Source organism: Artemia sp. Qi Xiang Cuo, chromosome 18 (genome assembly GCF_049724085.1).
Source record: "Artemia sp. Qi Xiang Cuo chromosome 18, ASM4972408v1, whole genome shotgun sequence".
NCBI classification, from domain to species: domain Eukaryota; kingdom Metazoa; phylum Arthropoda; class Branchiopoda; order Anostraca; family Artemiidae; genus Artemia; species Artemia sp. Qi Xiang Cuo.
Genome location: NC_142811.1, coordinates 20,727,276 through 20,749,066, shown reverse-complemented (window position 1 = coordinate 20,749,066; position 21,791 = coordinate 20,727,276). Strand labels below are relative to the sequence as shown.

The 21,791-nt window shown below is 32.9% G+C and overlaps 1 protein-coding gene across 1 annotated transcript in view; it reads right to left on the bottom strand.

Moving 5' to 3' along the window:
• Nucleotides 1-21,791, bottom strand: part of Fmr1 (synaptic functional regulator FMR1) — an 85,935-nt gene that overhangs the window by 27,460 nt on the left and 36,684 nt on the right. The window contains exon 6 of the mRNA XM_089104366.1: nucleotides 19,355-19,497. Coding sequence (XP_088960492.1) covers nucleotides 19,355-19,497 — 143 coding nt within the window. The remainder of the gene's footprint in view (nucleotides 1-19,354; nucleotides 19,498-21,791) is intronic.

Genomic DNA, 21,791 nt, shown 5'->3' with positions numbered 1-21,791 from the left:
AAATAAACTTTGGAAAAAGAACCCAGTCGGATAGAATAGATACCGCAATTCACTTACTTAAGGTAAACAATTAAAAAGAAAAACAATCCCATAAGAAAGAAAAATACTTTTGACATAGGGAGAGATCGGCCCAGGTCCAAATGGAGTATCAGATACTTTTTCTTTGGTTGGAGGCAGGGGGGTGTGTGTGTGTACTAAGTCACAATTTTTCCTGTAGGTGGGGATTCTAATCCTCTACTAAAAGATTAGACGTCCAGTCAAACTGACTTCACGGAGGGGATGGGACCTCCCCCGTGTTTGCACCTATCTTCCTCAAATTCTGAAGGACTAAGGATCTTTCGGAACCCTAACAAAGTCTAAGAACTGAACTGGAGACTTTAAAGAGTAAATTTATGAAATCTCCCGCTCAGAAGACAACTATTTTAGATTTTACAACTTCCTTGTCAAGTTTGACTCCTCCCATGTTTCACATTCTTCATGGCACGATCACAAGAAACAATGAATTGTTGAATGCAAAAAAAAAAAAAAAAAAAAAAAAAAAACTAAAAAGGACATCCCTCTTCTAGGAGAAAGAAGTTAAAAAATTTCACTATCAAGACGAAGAAGAAGAAAGAAGATCAAATTGTTTTTTTTTTCTCCAGAAACAAATACAAGGTTCACCCACACAAATTTTCACCCTCCAAAATCGAAAGTCACTGCATACAAAAAAAACCTGAGGATTTTGGCTATTTGGAAAAGGAAGGCACATTAGTTTATTAGTGTCTATAAGACGCCACCAAGTCGAGAAAGCCCGACCAACAACAACTAATAATACTTCTAAGCAAAAGTGGTTAAAAATATAAACAAGGCTGTTAGTGTGTGACTGAAGTCTTAATAAAAAAAAGCATTTCAGTTGATTTAAAAGTCTATCTGCTTACAGTTAATGTAAAGATCTTACAGGCTATTTTAATAACCTGACATTTTAAGTTTTAATAAATTGATTTTAACAAAGGCATTTAAAAATGCAACAACGCATATTATAAGTGGGTTCTAGATAAAAAGTTTTGGAAATTGACCACCAAACTAAGAGCTGACGGAATGGCGGTGAAGATTCGGAAAAATTTGTAATACCACTTCCTTGTTTTAAAACAGGATGTGCGGTGGAGGCATAAAGTACATAATTGCCAGTTTTGCGATAACGGGGTTGTCTTTCTAAACTACTTTGTATTGACCTCTGGATATTTGGATCGTTTTGGAAATTGTAAGTGTATATGATTTAACTATTATTTGTATTTTATGATTATGCCTATAAGCCGAGTGCTGTACCATTGTCTCCCTTAATGCATAATAAAAGTTATTGTATTATACGAAAACCTCTCTACATAATTACGCCTATAAACCGAGTGCTGTACCATTGTCTCCTTGAATGCATAATAAAAGTTATTGTATTATACGAAAACCTCTCTACATAATTACGCCTATAAACTGAGTGCTTTACCATTGTCTCCTCTAATGCGTAATAAAAGTTATTGTATTATGCGAAAACCTCTCTACATAATTACGCCTATAAACCGAGTGCTGTACCATTATCTCCTTGAATGCATAATAAAAGTTATTGTATTATACGAAAACCTCTCTACATAATTACGCCTATAAACCGAGTGCTGTACCATTGTCTCCTTGAATGCACAATAAAAGTTATTGTATTATACGAAAACCTCTCTACATAATTACGCCTATAAACTGAGTGCTTTACCATTGTCTCCTCTAATGCACAATAAAAGTTATTGTATTATGCGAAAACCTCTACATAATTATGCCTATAAACCGAGTGCTGTACCATTGTCTCCTTGAATGCATAATACAAGTTATTGTATTATACGAAAACCTCTCTACATAATTACACCTATAAACCGAGTGCTGTACCATTGTCTCCTTGAATGCATAATAAAAGTTATTGTATTACACGAAAACCTCTCTACATAATTACGCCTATAACCGAGTGCTGTACCATTGTCTCCTTGAATGCATAATAAAAGTTATTTTATTATACGAAAACCTCTCTACATAATTAGGCTTATAAACCGAGTGCTGTACCATTGTCTCCTTGAATGCATAATAAAAGTTATTGTATTATACGAAAACCTCTCTGCATAATTACGCCTATAAACCGAGTGCTGTACCATTGTCTCCTTGAATGCATAATAAAAGTTATTGTATTATACGAAAACCTCTCTACATAATTAGGCCTATAAACCGAGTGCTGTACCATTGTCTCCTTGAATGCATAATAAAAGTTATTGTATTATACGAAAACCTCTCTACATAATTACGCCTATAAACCGAGTGCTGTACCATTGTCTCCTCGAATGCATAATAAAAGTTATTTTATTATACGAACACCTCTCTACATAATTACGCCTATAAACCGAGTGCTGTACCATTGCCTCCTATAATGCATAATAAAAGTTATTGTATTATGCGAAAACCTCTACATAATTATGCCTATAAACCGAGTGCTGTACCATTGTCTCCTTGAATGCATAATATAAGTTATTGTATTATAAGATAACCTCTCTAAATAATTACGCCTATAAACCTAGTGCTGTACCATTGTCTCCTTGAATGCATAATAAAATTTATTGTATTATACGAAAACATCTCTACATAATTACGCCTATAAACCGAGTGCTGTACCATTGTCTCCTTGAATGCATAATAAAAGTTATTGTATTATAAGAAAACCTCTCTACATAATTACGCTTATAAACCGAGTGCTGTACCATTGTCTCCTCTAATGCATAATAAAAGTTATTGTATTATACAAAAACCTCTCTACATAATTACGCATATAAACCGAGTGCTGTACCATTGTCTCCTTGAATGCATAATAAAAGTTATTGTATTATACGAAAACCTCTCTACATAATTACGCCTATAAACCGAGTGCTGTACCATTGTCTCCTTGAATGCATAATAAAAGTTTTTGTATTATACGAAAACCTCTCTACATAATTACGCCTATAAACCGAGTGCTGTACCATTGTCTCATTGAATGCATAATAAAAGTTATTGTATTATACGAAAACCTCTCTACATAATTACGCCTATAAACCGAGTGCTGTACCATTGTCTCCTTGAAAGCATAATAAAAGTTATTGTATTATACGAAAACCTCTCTATATAATTACGCCTATAAACCGAGTGCTGTACCATTGTCTCCTTGAATGCATAATAAAAGTTATTATATTATACGAAAACCTCTCTACATAATTACGCCTATAAACCGAGTGCTGTACCACTGTCTCCTCTACTGCATAATAAAAGTTATTGTATTATGCGAAAACCTCTACATAATTACGCCTATAAACCGAGTGCTGTACCATTGTCTCCTTGAATGCATAATAAAAGTTATTGTATTATACGAAAACATCTACATAATTACGCCTATAAACCGAGTGCTGTACCATTGTCTCCTTGAATGCATAATAAAAGTTATTGCATTATAAGAAAACCTCTACATAATTACGCCTATAAACCGAGTGCTGTACAATTATCTCCTTGAATGCATAATAAAAGTTTTTGTATAATACGAAAACCTCTCTACATAATTACGCCTATAAACCGAGTGCTGTACCATTGTCTCATTGAATGCATAATAAAAGTTATTTTATAAAACGAAAACCTCTCTACATAATTACGCCTATAAACCGAGTGCTGTACCATTGTCTCCTTGAATTCATAATAAAAGTTATTGTATAATACGAAAACCTCTCTACATAATTACGCCTATAAACCGAGTGCTGTACCATTGTCTCATTGAATGCATAATAAAAGTTATTGTATAATACGAAAACCTCTCTACATAATTACGCCTATAAACCGAGTGCTGTACCATTGTCTCATTGAATGCATAATAAAAGTTATTGTATTATACGAAAACCTCTCTACATAATTACGCCTATAAACCGAGTGCTGTACCACTGTCTCCTCTAATGAATAATAAAATTTATTTTATTATGATAAAAACTCTACATAATTATGCCTATAAACCGAGTGCTGTACCATTGTCTTCTTGAATGCAAAATAAAAGTTATTGTATTATAAGAAAACATCTCTACATAATTACGCCTATAAACAGAGTGCTTTACCATTGTCTCCTCTAATGCGTAATAAAAGTTATTGTATTATGCGAAAACCTCTCTACATAATTACGCCTATAAACCGAGTGCTGTACCATTATCTCCTTGAATGCATAATAAAAGTTATTGTATTATACGAAAACCTCTCTACATAATTACGCCTATAAACCGAGTGCTGTACCATTGTCTCCTTGAATGCAAAATAAAAGTTATTGTATTATACGAAAACCTCTCTACATAATTACGCCTATAAACTGAGTGCTTTACCATTGTCTCCTCTAATGCATAATAACAGTTATTGTTTTATGCTAAAACCTCTACATAATTATGCCTATAAACCGAGTGCTGTACCATTGTCTCCTTGAATGCATAATACAAGTTATTGTATTATACGAAAACCTCTCTACATAATTACACCTATAAACCGAGTGCTGTACCATTGTCTCCTTGAATGCATAATAAAAGTTATTGTATTACACGAAAACCTCTCTACATAATTACGCCTATAACCGAGTGCTGTACCAATGTCTCCTTGAATGCATAATAAAAGTTATTTTATTATACGAAAACCTCTCTACATAATTAGGCTTATAAACCGAGTGCTGTACCATTGTCTCCTTGAATGCATAATAAAAGTTATTTTATTATACGAAAACCTCTCTACATAATTACGCCTATAAACCTAGTGCTGTACCATTGTCTCCTTGAATGCATAATAAGTTATTGTATTATACGAAAACCTCTCTACATAATTACGCCTATAAACCGAGTGCTGTACCATTGTCTCCTTGAATGCATAATAAAAGTTATTGTATTATACGAAAACCTCTCTACATAATTAGGCCTATAAACCGAGTGCTGTACCAATGTCTCCTGGAATGCATAATAAAAGTTATTGTATTATGCGAAAACCTCTCAAAAAAATTACGACTATAAACCGAGTGCTTTACCATTGTCTCCTATAATGCATAATAAAAGTTATTGTATTATGCGAAAACCTCTACATAATTATGCCTATAAACCGAGTGCTGTACCATTGTCTCCTTGAATGCATAATAAAATTTATTTTATTATAAGAAAACCTCTCTACATAATTACGCCTATAAACCTAGTGCTGTACAATTTTCTCCTAGAATGCATAATAAAATTTATTTTATTATACTAAAACATCTCTACATAATTACGCCTATAAACCGAGTGCTGTACCATTGTCTCCTTGAATGCATAATAAAAGTTATTGTATTATACGAAAACCTATCTACATAATTACGCTTATAAACCGAGTGCTGTACCATTGTCTCCTATAATGCATAATAAAAGTTATTGTATTATACAAAAACCTCTCTACATAATTACGCCTATAAACCGAGTGCTGTACCATTGTCTCCTTGAATGCATAATAAAAGTTTTTGTATTATACGAAAACCTCTCTACATACTTACGCCTATAAACCGAGTGCTGTACCATTGTCTCCTTGAATGCATAATAAAAGTTATTGTATTATACGAAAACCTCTCTAAATAATTACGCCTATAAACCGAGTGCTGTACCATTGTCTCCTTGAATTCATAATATAAGTTATTGTATTATACGAAAACCTCTCTCCATAATTACGCCTATAAACCGAGTGCTGTACCATTGTCTCCTTGAATGCATAATAAAAGTTATTGTATTATACGAAAACCTCTCTATATAATTACGCCTATAAACCGAGTGCTGTACCATTGTCTCCTTGAATGCATAATAAAAGTTATTATATTATACGAAAACCTCTCTACATAATTACGCCTATAAACCGAGTGCTGTACCACTGTCACCTCTAATGCATAATAAAAGTTATTTTATTATGCGAAAACCTCTACATAATTATGCCTATAAACCGAGTGCTGTACCATTGTCTCCTTGAATGCATAATAAAAGTTTTTTTATTATACGAAAACCTCTACATAATTACGCCTCTAAACCGAGTGCTGTACCATTGTCTCCTTGAATGCATAATAAAAGTTATTGAATTATACGAAAACCTCTCTACATAATTACGCCTATAAACCGAGTGCTGTACCATTATCTCCTTGAATGCATAATAAAAGTTATTGTTTTATACTTAAACCTCTCTACATAATTACGCCTATAAACCGAGTGCTGTACCATTGTCTCATTTAATGAATAATAAAACTTATTGTATAATACGAAAACTTCTCTACATAATTACGCCTATAAACCGAGTGCTGTACCATTGTCTCCTTGAATGCATATTAAAATTTTTTTAATATTAATTAAAAATCTCTACATAATTACGCCTATAAACCGAGTGATGTACCATTTTCTACTTGAATGCATAATAAAAGTTATTGTATTATACGAAAACCTCTCTACATAATTACGCCTATAAACCGAGTGCTGTACCATTGTCTCCTTGAATGCATAATAAAAGTTATTTTATTATACGAAAACCTCTCTACATAATTACGCCTATAAACAGAGTGCTGTACCATTGTCTCCTCTAATGCATAATAAAAGTTATTGTATTATGCGAAAACCTCTAAATAAATATGCCTATAAACCGAGTGCTGTACCAGTGTCTTCTTGAATGCATAATAAAAGTTATTGTTTTATAAGAAAACCTCTACATAATTAAGCCTATAAACCGAGTTCTGTACAATTGTCTCCTTTAATGCATAATAAAAGTTATTTTATTATACGAAAACCTCTCTACATAATTACGCCTATAAACCGAGTGCTGTACCATTGTCTCCTTGAATGAATAATAAAAGTTATTGTATTATACGAAAACCTCTCTACATAATTACCCCAATAAACCGAGTGCTGTACCAGTGTCTCCTCTAATTCATAATAAAAGTTATTGTATTATGAGAAAACCTCTACATAATTACGCCTATAAACCGAGTGCTGTACCATTGTCTCCTTGAATTCATAATAAAAGATATTTTATTATACAAAAACATCTACATAATTACGCCTCTAAACCGAGTGCTGTACCACTGTCTCCTTGAATGAATAATAAAAGTTATTGTATTATATGAAAAACTCTCTACATAATTACGCCTATAAACCGAGTGCTGTACCATTGTCTCCTTGAATGCATAATAAAAGTTATTGTATTATACGAAAACCTCTCTACATAATTACGACTATAAACCGAGTGCTGTACCATTGTCTCCTCTAATGCATAATAATAGTTATTTTTTTATGCGAAAACCTCTACATAATTATGCCTATAAACCGAGTGCTGTACCATTGTCTCCTTGAATGCATAATAAAAGTTATTGTATTATACGAAAACCTCTCTACATAATTACTCCTATAAACCGAGTGCTGTACCATTGTCTCCTTGAATGCATAATAAAAGTTATTGTATTATACGAAAACCTCTCTAAATAATTACGCCTATAAACCGAGTGCTGTACCATTGTCTCCTTGAATGCATAATAAAAGTTATTGTATTATACGAAAACCTCTCTACATAATTACGCCTATAAACCGAGTGCTGTACCAATGTCTCCTATAATGCATAATAAAAGTTATAGTATTATGCGAAAACCTCTACATAATTATGCCTATAAACCGAGGGCTGTACCATTGTCTCCTTGAATGCATAATAAAAGTTATTGTATTATGCGAAAACCTCTCTACATAATTACGCCTATAAACCGAGTGCTGTACCATTGCCTCCTCTAATGCATAATAAAAGTTATTGTATTATGCGAAAACCTCTACATAATTATGCCTCTAAACCGAGTGCTGTACCATTGTCTCCTTGACTGCTTAATAAAATTTATCGTTTTATACGATAACCTCTCTACATAATTACGCCTCTAAACCGAGTGCTGTACCATTGTCTCCTTGAATGCATAATAAAAGTTATTGTATTATACGAAAACCTCTCTACATAAATACACCTATAAACCGAGTGCTGTACCATTGTCTCCTTGACTGCATAATAAAAGTTATTGTATTATACGAAAACCTCTCTACATAATTACGCCTATAAACCGAGTGCTGTACCATTGTCTCCTCTAATGCATAATAAAAGTTATTGTATTATGCGAAAACCTCTACATAATTATGCCTATAAACCGAGTGCTGTACCATTGTCTTCTTGAATGCATAATAAAAGTTATTGAATTATAAGAAAACCTCTCTACATAATTACGCCTATGAACCGAGTGCTGTACCATTGTCTCCTTGACTGCATAATAAAAGTTATTGTATTATACGAAAACCTCTCTACATAATTACGCCTATAAACCGAGTGCTGTACCATTGTCTCCTTTAATGCATAATAAAAGTTATTATATTATGCGAAAAACTCTACATAATAAAGCCAATAAACCGAGAGCTGTACCATTGTCTCCTAGAATGCATGATAAAAGTTATCGTATTATACGAAATCCTCTCTACATAATTAGGCCTATAAACCGAGTGCTGTACAATTGTCTCCTTGAATGCATAATAAAAGTTATTGTATTATAAGAAAACCTCTCTACATAATTACGCATATAAACCGAGTGCTGTACGATTGTCTCCTCTAATGCATAATAAAAGTTATTGTTTTATGCGAAAACCTCTACATAATTATGCCTATAAACCGAGTGCTGTACCATTGTCTCTTTGAATGCATAATAAAAGTTATTGTATTGTACGAAAACCTCTCTACATAATTACGCCTATAAACCGAGTGCTGTACCATTGTCTCCTTGAATGCATAATAAAAGTTATTGTATTATACGAAAACCTCTCTACATAATTACGCCTATTAACCGAGTGCTGTACCATTGTCTCCTTGAATGCATAATAAAAGTTATTGTATTATACGAAAACCTCTCTACATAATTAGGCCTATAAACCGAGTGCTGTACCATTGTCTCCTTGAATGCATAATAAAAGTTATTTTTTTATAAGAAAACCTCTCTAAAAAATTACGCCTATAAACCGAGTGCTGTACCATTGTCTCCTGGAATGCATAATAAAAGTTATTGTATTATACTAAAACATCTCTACATAATTACGCATATAAACCGAGTGCTGTACCATTGTCTCCTTGAATGCATAATAAAAGTTATTGTATTATAAGAAAACCTCTCTACATAATTACGCTTATAAACCGAGTGCTGTACCATTGTCTCCTCTAATGCATAATAAAAGTTATTGTATTATACAAAAACCTCTCTACATAATTACGCCTATAAACCGAGTGCTGTAGCATTTTCTCCTTGAATGCATGATAAAAGTTATTGTATTATACGAAAAACTCTCTACATAATTACGCATATAAACCGAGTGCTGTACCATTGTCTCCTTGAATGCATAATAAAAGTTATTGTATTATACTAAAACATCTCTAAATAATTACTCCTATAAACCGAGTGCTGTACCAGTGTCTCCTCGAATGCATAATAAAAGTTATTGTATTATACGAAAACCTCTCTACATAATTACGCCTATAAACCGAGTGCTGTACCATTGTCTCCTTGAATGCATAATAAAAGTTATTGTATTATACGAAAACCTCTCTATATAATTACGCCTATAAACCGAGTGCTGTACCATTGTCTCCTTGAATGCATTATAAAAGTTATTATATTATACGAAAACCTCTCTACATAATTACGCCTATAAACCGAGTGCTGTACCACTGTCACCTATAATGCATAATAAAAGTTATTGTATTATGCGAAAACCTCTACATAATTATGCCTATAAACCGAGTGCTGTACCATTGTCTCCTTGAATGCATAATAAAAGTTATTGTATTATACGAAAACCTCTACATAATTACGCCTCTAAACCGAGTGCTGTACCATTGTCTCCTTGAATGCATAATAAAAGTTATTGAATTATACGAAAACCTCTACATAATTACGCCTATAAACCGAGTGCTGTACCAGTATCTCCTTGAATGCATAATAAAAGTTATTGTATTATAAGAAAACCTCTCTACATAATTACGCCTATAAACCGAGTGCTGTACCAGTGTCTCATTGAATGCATAATAAAAGTTATTGTATAATACGAAAACCTCTCTACATAATTACGCCTATAAACCGAGTGCTGTACCATTGTCTCCTTGAATGCATAATAAAAGTTATTGTATTATACGAAAACCTCTCTACATAATGGCCTATAAACCGAGTGCTGTACCATTGTCTCCTTGAATGCATAATAAAAGTTATTGTATTATACGAAAACCTCTCTACATAATTACGCCTATAAACAGAGTGCTGTACCATTGTCTCATTGAATGCATAATAAAAGTTATTGTATTATACGAAAACCTCTCTACATAATTACGCCTATAAACAGAGTGCTGTACCATTGTCTCCTCTAATGCATAATAAAAGTTATTTTATTATGCTAAAACCTCTACATCATTATGCCTATAAACCGAGTGCTGTACCATTGTCTTTTTGAATGCATAATAAAAGTTATTGAATTGTAAGAAAACCTCTCTACATAATTACGCCTATAAACTGAGTGCTTTACCATTGTCTCCTCTAATGCTTAATAAAAGTTATTGTATTATGCGAAAACCTCTCTACAAAATTACGCCTATAAACCGAGTGCTGTACCATTATCTCCTTGAATGCATAATAAAAGTTATTGTATTATACGAAAACCTCTCTACATAATTACGCCTATAAACCGAGTGCTGTACCATTGTCTCCTTGAATGCACAATAAAAGTTATTGTATTATACGAAAACCTCTCTACATAATTACGCCTATAAACTGAGTGCTTTACCATTGTCTCCTATAATGCACAATAAAAGTTATTGTATTATGCTAAAACCTCTAAATAATTATGCCTATAAACCGAGTGCTGTACCATTGTCTCCTTGAATGCATAATACAAGTTATTGTATTATACGAAAACCTCTCTACATAATTACACCTATAAACCGAGTGCTGTTCCATTGTCTCATTGAATGCATAATAAAAGTTATTGTATTACACGAAAACCTCTCTACATAATTACGCCTATAACCGAGTGCTGTACCATTGTCTCCTTGAATGCATAATAAAAGTTATTTTATTATACGAAAACCTCTCTACATAATTAGGCTTATAAACCGAGTGCTGTACCATTGTCTCCTTGAATGCATAATAAAAGTTATTGTATTATACGAAAACCTCTCTACATAATTACGCCTATAAACCGAGTGCTGTACCATTGTCTCCTTGAATGCATAATAAGTTATTGTATTATACGAAAACCTCTCTACATAATTAGGCATATAAACCGAGTGCTGTACCATTGTCTCCTTGAATGAATAATAAAAGTTATTGTATTGTACGAAAACCTCTCTACATAATTACGCCTATAAACCGAGTGCTGTACCATTGTCTCCTTGAATGCATAATAAAAGTTATTGTATTATACGAAAACCTCTCTACATAATTACGCCTATAAACCGAGTGCTGTACCATTGTCTCCTCTAATGCATAATAAAAGTTATTGTATTATGCTAAAAACTCTACATACTTATGCCTATAAACCGAGTGCTGTACCATTGTCTCCTTGAATGCATAATAAAAGTTTTTGTATTATAATAAAACCTCTCTACATAATTACGCCTATAAACCGAGTGCTGTACCATTGTCTCCTTGAATGCATAATAAAAGTTATTGTATTATACGAAAACTTCTCTACATAATTACGCCTATAAACCGAGTGCTGTACCATTGTCTCATTGAATGCATAATAAAAGTTATTGTATTATACGAAAACCTCTCTACATAATTACGCTTATAAACCGAGTGCTGTACCAGTGTCTCCTCTAATGCATAATAAAAGTTATTGTATTATACAAAAACCTCTCTACATAATTACGCCTATAAACCGAGTGCTGTACCATTGTCTCCTTGAATGCATAATAAAAGTTATTATATTATACGAAAACCTCTCTACATAATTACGCCTATAAACCGAGTGCTGTACCACTGTCACCTCTAATGTATAATAAAAGTTATTGTTTTATTCGAAAACCTCTACATAATTATGCCTATAAACCGAGTGCTGTACCATTGTCTCCTTGAATGCATAATAAAAGTTATTGTATTATACGAAAACCTCTAAATAATTACGCCTCTAAACCGAGTGCTGTACCATTGTCTCCTTGAATGCATAATAAAAGTTATTGCATTATACGAAAACCTCTCTACATAATTACGCCTCTAAACCGAGTGCTGTACCATTATCTCCTTGAATGCATAATAAAAGTTTTTGTTTTATACGAAAACCTCTCTACATAATTACGCCTATAAACCGAGTGCTGTACCATTGTCTCATTTAATGCATAATAAAAGTTATTGTATAATACGAAAACTTCTCTACATAATTACGCCTATAAACCGAGTGCTGGACCATTGTCTCCTAGAATGCATAATAAAAGTTATTGAATTGTACGAAAAACTCTCTACATAATTAGGCCGATAAAACGAGTGCTGTACCATTGTCTCCTTTAATGCATAATAAAAGTTATTTTATTATACGAAAACCTCTCTACATAATTACGCCTATTAACCGAGTGCTGTACGATTGTCTCATGGAATGCATAATAAAAGTTATTGTATTATACGAAAACTTCTCTACATAATTACGCCTATAAACCGAGTGCTGTACCATTGTCTCCTCTAATGCATAATAAAAGTTATTGTATTATGCGAAAACCTCTACATAATTATGCCTATAAACCGAGTGCTGTACCATTGTCTCCTTGAATGCATAATAAAAGTTATTGTATTATACGAAAACCTCTACATAATTACGCCTATAAACCGAGTTCTGTACCATTGTCTCATTGAATGCATAATAAAAGATATTGTATTATACGAAAACCTCTCTACATAATTACGCCTATAAACCGAGTGCTGTACCATTGTCTCCTTGAATGCATAATAAAAGTTATTGTATTATACGAAAACCTCTCTACATAATTACGCCTATAAACCGAGTGCTGTACCACTGTCTCCTCTAATGCATAATAAAAGTTATTGTATTATGCGAAAACCTCTACATAATTACGCCTATAAACCGAGTGCTGTACCATTGTCTCCTTGAATGCATAATAAAAGATATTGTATTATACAAAAACATCTACATAATTACTCCTCTAAACCGAGTGCTGTACCATTGTCTCCTTGAATGAATAATAAAAGTTATTGTATTATATGAAAAACTCTCTACATAATTACGCCTATAAACCGAGTGCTGTACCATTGTCTCCTTGAATGCATAATAAAAGTTTTTGTATTATTCGAAAACCTCTCTACATAATTACGCCTATAAACCGAGTGCTGTACCACTGTCTCCTCTAATGCATAATAAAAGTTATTGTATTATGCGAAAACCTCTACATAATTACGCCTATAAACCGAGTGCTGTACCATTGTCTTCTTGAATGCATAATAAAAGTAATTGTATTTTACGAAAACCTCTCTACATAATTACGCCTATAAACCGAGTGCTGTACCATTGTCTCCTTGAATGCATAATAAAAGTTATTGTATTATACGAAAAACTCTCTACATAATTACGCCTCTTAACCGAGTGCTGTACCATTGTCTCCTTTAAAGCATAATAAAAGTTATTGTATTATACGAAAACATCTCAACATAATTACGCCTATAAACAGAGTGCTGTACCATTGTCTCCTCTAATGCATAATAAAAGTTATAGTATTATGCGAAACCCTCTACATAATTACGCCTATAAACCGAGTGCTGTACCATTGTCTCCTTGAATGCATAATAAAAGTTATTGTATTATGCGAAAACCTCTCTACATAATTACGCCTATAAACCGAGTGCTGTACCATTGCCTCCTCTAATGCATAATAAAAGTTATTGTATTATGCGAAAACATCTACATAATTATGCCTATAAACCGAGTGCTGTACCATTGTCTCCTTGAATGCATAATAAAAGTTATTGTATTATACGAAAACCTCTCTACATAATTACGCCTATAAACCGAGTGCTGTACCATTGTCTCCTTGAATGCATAATAAAAGTTATTGTATTATACGAAAACCTCTCTAAATAATTACACCTATAAACCGAGTGCTGTACCATTGTCTCCTTGAATGCATAATAAAAGTTATTGTATTACACGAAAACCTCTCTACATAATTACGCCTATAAACCGAGTGCTGTACCATTGTCTCCTCTAATGCATAATAAAAGTTATTTTTTTATGCGAAAACCTCTACATAATTATGCCTATAAACCGAGTGCTGTACCATTGTCTTCTTGAATGCATAATAAAAGTTATTGAATTATACGAAAACCTCTCTACATAATTACGCCTATGAACCGAGTGCTGTACCATTGTCTCCTTGACTGCATAATAAAAGTTATTGTATTATACGAAAACCTCTCTACATAATTATGCCTATAAGCCGAGTGCTGTACCATTGTCTCCCTTAATGCATAATAAAAGTTATTGTATTATGCGAAAACCTCTACAAAATTAAGCCTATAAACCGAGTGCTGTACCATTGTCTCCTTGAATGCATGATAAAAGTTATCGTATTATACGAAAACCTCTCTACATAATTACGCCTATAAACCGAGTGCTGTACCATTGTCTCCTTGAATGCATAATAAAAGTTATTGTATTATACGAAAACCTCTCTACATAATTACGCCTATAAACCGAGTGCTGTACGATTGTCTCCTATAATGCATAATAAAAGTTATTGTATTATGCGAAAACCTCTACATAATTATGCCTATAAACCGAGTGCTGTACCATTGTCTCTTTGAATGCATAATAAAAGTTATTGTATTGTACGAAAACCTCTCTACATAATTACGCCTATAAACCGAGTGCTGTACCATTGTCTCCTTGAATGCATAATAAAAGTTATTGTATTATACGAAAACCTCTCTACATAATTACGCCTATAAACCGAGTGATGTACCATTGTCTCCTTGAATGCATAATAAAAGTTATTGTATTATACGAAAACCTCTCTACATAATTACGCTTATAAACCGAGTGCTGTACCATTGTCTCCTCTAATGCATAATAAAAGTTATTGTATTATACGAAAACCTCTCTACATAATTACGCCTATAAACCGAGTGCTGTACCACTGTCTCCTCTAATGCATAATAAAAGTTATTGTATTATGCGAAAACCTCTACATAATTATGCCTATAAACCGAGTGCTGTACCATTGTCTCCTTGAATGCATAATAAAAGTTATTGTATTGTAAGAAACCCTCTCTACATAATTACTCATATAAACCGAGTGATGTACCATTGTCTCCTTGAATGCATAATAAAATTTATTGTATTATACGAAAAACTCTCTACATAATTACGCCTATTAACCGAGTGCTGTACCATTGTCTCCTTGAATGCATAATAAAAGTTATTGTATTATAAGAAAACCTCTCTACATAATTACGCCTATAAACCGAGTGCTGTACCACTGTCTCCTCTAATGCATAATAAAAGTTATAGTATTATGCGAAAACCTCTACATAATTATGCCTATAAACCGAGGGCTGTACCATTGTCTCCTTGAATGCATAATAAAAGTTATTGTATTATGCGAAAACCTCTCTACATAATTACGCCTATAAACCGAGTGCTGTACCATTGCCTCCTCTAATGCATAATAAAAGTTATTGTATTATGCGAAAACATCTACATAATTATGCCTATAAACCGAGTGCTGTACCATTGTCTCCTTGAATGCATAATAAAAGTTATTGTATTATACGAAAACCTCTCTACATAATTACGCCTATAAACAGAGTGCTGTACCATTGTCTCCTTGAATGCATAATAAAAGTTATTTTATTATACGAAAACCTCTCTACATAATTACCCCTATAAACCGAGTGCTGTACCATTGTCTCCTTGAATGCATAATAAAAGTTATTGTATTATACGAAAACCTCTCTGCATAATTACGCCTATAAACCGAGTGCTGTACCATTGTCTCCTCTAATGCATAATAAAAGTTATTGTATTATGCGAAAACCTCTACATAATTATGCCTATAAACCGAGTGCTGTACCATTGTCTTCTTGAATGCATAATAAAAGTTATTGAATTATACGAAAACCTCTCTACATAATTACGACTATGAACCGAGTGCTGTACCATTGTCTCCTTGACTGCATAATAAAAGTTATTGTATTATACGAAAACCTCTCTACATAATTACGCCTATAAACCGAGTGCTGTACCATTGTCTCCTTGAATGCATAATAATAGTTATTGTATTATGCGAAAACCTCTACATAATAACGCCTATAAACCGAGTGCTGTACCATTGTCTCCTTGAATGCATGATAAAAGTTATCGTATTATACGAAAACCTCTCTACATAATTACGCCTATAAACCGAGTGCTGTACCATTGTCTCCTTGAATGCATAATAAAAGTTATTTTATTATACGATAACCTCTCTACATAATTACGCCTATAAACCGAGTGCTGTACCATTGTCTCCTCTAATGCATAATAAAAGTTATTGTATTATTCGAAAACCTCTACATAATTATGCCTATAAACCGAGTGCTGTACCATTGTCTCTTTGAATGCATAATAAAAGTTATTGTATTGTACGAAAACCTCTCTACATAATTACGCCTATAAACCGAGTGCTGTACCATTGTCTCCTTGAATGCATAATAAAAGTTCTTGTTTTATAAGAAAACATCTCTACATAATTACTCCTATAAACCTAGTGCTGTACCATTGTCTCCTTGAATGCATAATAAAAGTTATTGTATTATACGAAAACCTCTCTACATAATTACGCTTATAAACCGAGTGCTGTACCATTGTCTCCTCTAATGCATAATAAAAGTTATTGTATTATACGAAAACCTCTCTACATAATTACGCCTATAAACCGAGAGCTGTACCATTGTCTCCTTGAATGCATAATAAAAGTTATTGTATTATACGAAAATCTCTCTACATAATTACGCCTATAAACCGAGTGCTGTACCATTGTATCCTTGAATGCATAATAAAATTTTTTGTATTATACGAAAACCTCTCTACATAATTACGCCTATAAACCGAGTGCTGTACCATTGCCTCCTCTAATGCATAATAAAAGTTATTGTATTATGCGAAAACATCTACATAATTATGCCTATAAACCGAGTGCTGTACCATTGTCTCCTTGAATGCATAATAAAGTTATTGTATTATACGAAAACCTCTCTACAACGTTAGTTTAGTCTCTCGATTAACCCCAGCATGCTACCAAAGTTTACTTACCTTAGGACCGTAATTATACCCCCTAGGGCGTAATAAGGTACCAACCCAAACCTACGATATACCAGCTGGTAACAGCTGAGTGGGCAACTATAACATTTCTAACCTTACATTACAGTTTAAACTCACTTTACTACAATATGGTCTACGCTATATTATTAGCACATGAAGAAAAACCCTAAAGATCAATTACGGCAGAGAGGGGGAGAATGAAGGGTGCACGAATAATAAAAACGTTTAGACATTGTAAATAAGGCATCATATTAAATAAAAATTTATTTGATTCTTAACAATGTATTTAGTCCAAAAAAAAGCACAAGTGGTGGGACAAAGGGGCAAATTTAGAAAAAAAAAAAAAATGCGTTGGGCGTAATAAGCGAACTAAAATGCGCCCAAATCTCTTTAGATTCTTTGTAAATTACTAAATTACACGAAAATTAAAAATGGTTGAAGCTTTCGGAGCTCAGTAATTGAGATTAGCAGTCAAAAAGTGGCAGCATATACACTAATATTGTGTCAACTATGAAACTATGAACTATGAACATTAGTCAAGAAGTTTGTGTGCACGACCGATTTATCTGCAACCGCTTTAAGAAAATACTCCTGAACATTGGCTTTCGTGATAGTGTCGGCGTACGTCAATTCCTCGATAAAGTTCCCGTTTATAGTAGATTTATTTGTTGTACATCATAGCTTTGTTGGTTGTTGTAGATTATAGCTTTGTCGTCAATTCCTCGATAAAGTTCCCGTTTATAGTAGATTTATTTGTTGTACATCATAGCTTTGTTGTTTGTTGTAGATTATAGCTTTGTCGTCAATTCCTCGATAAAGTTTCCGTTGATAGTAGACTTGTTTGTTGTAGATCATAGCTTTGTTGTTTGTAATAGATTAAAACTTTGTCATCAATACCTTGACAAAGTTCACGTTGATTGTAGCTTTGTTGTTATAGATCATAGCTTCGTTGTTTGTTGTAGATTATAACTTTATCATCAATTCCTTGACAAAGTTCACGTTTATTGTAGCTTTCTTTGTTGTATATTTAGCCACCGACACTTACTTACTAGTTCCGCACTTACTCCAACTTAATGAAAATTTTAATAATAGAAATGATAGAAAAATTATATAAGAAAAAAAATAATTTTAATTATCTCTACTTTAATAGACTTTAACGTTCTGTTACGCTTTGTTAAGTCAGACTGCCTTTTAGCCCCGAGACACAATTGGTGTTTTCTACAAACCGTTTATATTACTGAGCGTTTTTAAAGGTCTAGAGGATAGTATTGCGACGGATATATCGGGCAAAAAAAAAAAAAAAAAAAAAAAAAAAAAAAAAACAGCAGTTTCTCTGATGTGGGATTGGTTTGCACTTACTGAGTCATTCACTTAGTGACAAATCCTTTTATTTGACAGAGGAACAACAACGAATTTAAAATTGAATGATGAAAAGTTGGAAAAATATAAAATTTAAAATAACAATAAAACATAACGAATCATAAATTAAACGATGGAATTATGAATTTAAACAATCATCGTAAACAAGAATTTACGATGAAAGGGCACCCCCACCATGTCTCTTTCTCAGCACAAAAACAGCAAAAAATGCACAAATAGAAAACTGTGCGTCCAATAATATTCCGTTTTTTAAACTCAGGTTGAAAGCTACCCAAATACTACTTAATATATACAAATATACCATACAGGGCAATTTTATAAGTTTTAAATTCACTCTAAATTTGCAGTCAGAAATTCATTTCTAACGCTCTTGGGGGGTAGGCATACCCCATATTGGGAATTTCTGTCATGAAGTAACATATACTAGCTTGTATTTTTGGAACCCACCCACTTAAAACTATATTTAATAACTGCTTAAAAAAAAGGTAGGAAATAAAAATAACAATCTTAGGACGTCCCAATAACCATGGAGAGAAAGGAACAAAAAACAAAGATTATAAGATTCTTACCCGGCTGTTGAGCTAATTCTTGTTGATTCTAATTGCTTGGCCACCTCTTCAGTTCTCTTCAATAGTAATACCTTTTGACCTAGACTTCTGAAATGCAAATCTTTCAACATTTCAGCCACTTTCTTAGACCCATCGCCTCGAGACTAAAAAATAAGCAAACACTTAAATAATCTTACATAATCTATAAATATCTCTCGTCTATATGTATCGTATCTATAACAAATCTATAAATATTTCTCGTCTATATGTATCATATCTATGGAGAAAAGCAATTTGCAAACGATCAAACAGGAACGAGAGAAAACATAAAAAAATTCATCATCATTTTTTCCATCAGTATCATCATATTCTGTGTTATGGACATCGTCCTTTCTATTTGTATGTACACTAATTTTTTTCATAACAAATCTAAACAAATGGGATATATGGGATATATGAGGGGCCAAAAATTACCCCTCCAAAATAATTCATGCAAAATAATTTTTTTAAGTAAACACTCATCAGAAAAGATTGTGGCGAAGGAGGAGCCTGCACTGCTGTGTTGGCCAAACAGTAAAACAAAACAGTAACTGAATGCAGTAAAGGCAAAGAAACTGAACAAAACCAACAATCATCATCAACATTTAAGGTACGTAAAAATAAAATGACTCAACATTATGAAGATAATTTCTTAAAACCACATTGGCTTTCCATACCATAAAGAAAGGAAACGATCAAGAATGGGGTCTTTATCGACAAAACGAAAATGCTGAATAAACACACAAAGCGAATATTTCTGGAGAACAACCGCCCCTCTTCTTCAGCGCGAATTACTATTTCGTTCACACTGAAGAAGAGAGGCAGTTGTTCTCTCAAAATATTCACTTTGTTTCTTCAGTATTTTTGTTTGGCCTTCAAAAACCCAATTGTTGATCGTTGTCTTTCTTTATCTCAATATTATGCGTACATATAATCGTTTATCAATTATATAAAGATGAATTAAATCGTATATCGTTTATATAAAGAAAAAAATAATAGAATGTTAGGAATAAACACCCCAAAATCAACAAGTTAGTTATATAATGGACCAAAAAAACTGGTGCAAAAAACAAGCAACGCATGAATAAAGTATAGAACTTTTGCCGAATTAAAAAAAAAAACAGTTACAGGTCAATTATTCATGCTAATGAAAGTTTGTTTCATTAAAGCTAGACATAGTTGATAGAAAAAAAACTTAAGACACCCCCCTTCCCCCCCAAAAAAGGCATTCGTATAAAGTTATTTATTAATTAAATAATTGTCAGCATTTATGATATGTACTTTTATAGAAAATAAAGCCAAGATTTTCAGAATCTAACACCTCAAAAGCAGCAAAAAGTTAATTGTAAGAATGACCGAGAAAAGGTGCAAAAAATAAGCAGGGCATGAATAAATAAAAGAATTTTTACTGAATTTATCACTAACAGATTCTCTATATTATATAAATTAAATGAAATTAACTAAATAAGCTTATAAGTGAAACTCAAATATATAAAGAAAATACGACTAAATTAAAAATAAAAACGCAAATAAACCGACAAAACATAGAAAGCCAGCAATCGTCCGAATACAAACATAGAAGCTGTAGAATATCACACAGAGGCTTTAATCAAAAAGGAGTAATAGATCAGATGGGAGCGTGACGAATTCCAGGGCTGTCACCAAAGGGGTTCGGAAAAATCTGATTTTTCTTTCTTTCACAATCGGAAAATCTAACGTAAAACTGATTTGATAAGGTTCTTTCTGATAAAGAAAAACTAACTTCAATTCGCTAAAATTGAATTGAAAATCAAGTATTTTGCAGTAGACATCAAGACATGGCTAATTGTAGAAAAAAACGCCAAGACAGATAGTCCAAGTAATTGAGAGGCAAATGTTTAAATGGCTGCACGGGTAAATGGCGGGAGCAAATATGAATCTCTTATTGGATAAATACTTGTTTGTTAGTTTTTAGACAGGCACGCCAGCCTGGAGTCTCCGGAAGGTTGACCAAGAATTTAAAATTGACATAGGACCATTGGATTACCTGGAATGAGAGGCAAACATGGCACGCCCGCCTACAGTCTTAAGAAGGTTGACCAAGAATTTAGAATTGACACAGGGCCATTAATTTCCTTGAAATTAACCAGTAGCTCCTAGCTCAGGTTCATGGATTTTTTTTCTTAATTCATTTCCATCAAAACCTCAAGAAGGAGGTCCAGCGTGCGTTTTTAGCTCATAATTAAATGATTTACATACTTAAGCAACTTAAAGTAGATTCAAACCTGTATGTTTTAGTCATATATAATTTCTTTGTGATTTTTCCCCTCGGGTGATCTTCCATTTCGTTTTCTTATCAGAGGGTCTTAGTGAGATAAGATAATTGTGAGACTTTTTGGGGGGTTTTTCAAAGCGTTATACCAAATTGAGCGAGGTTGAG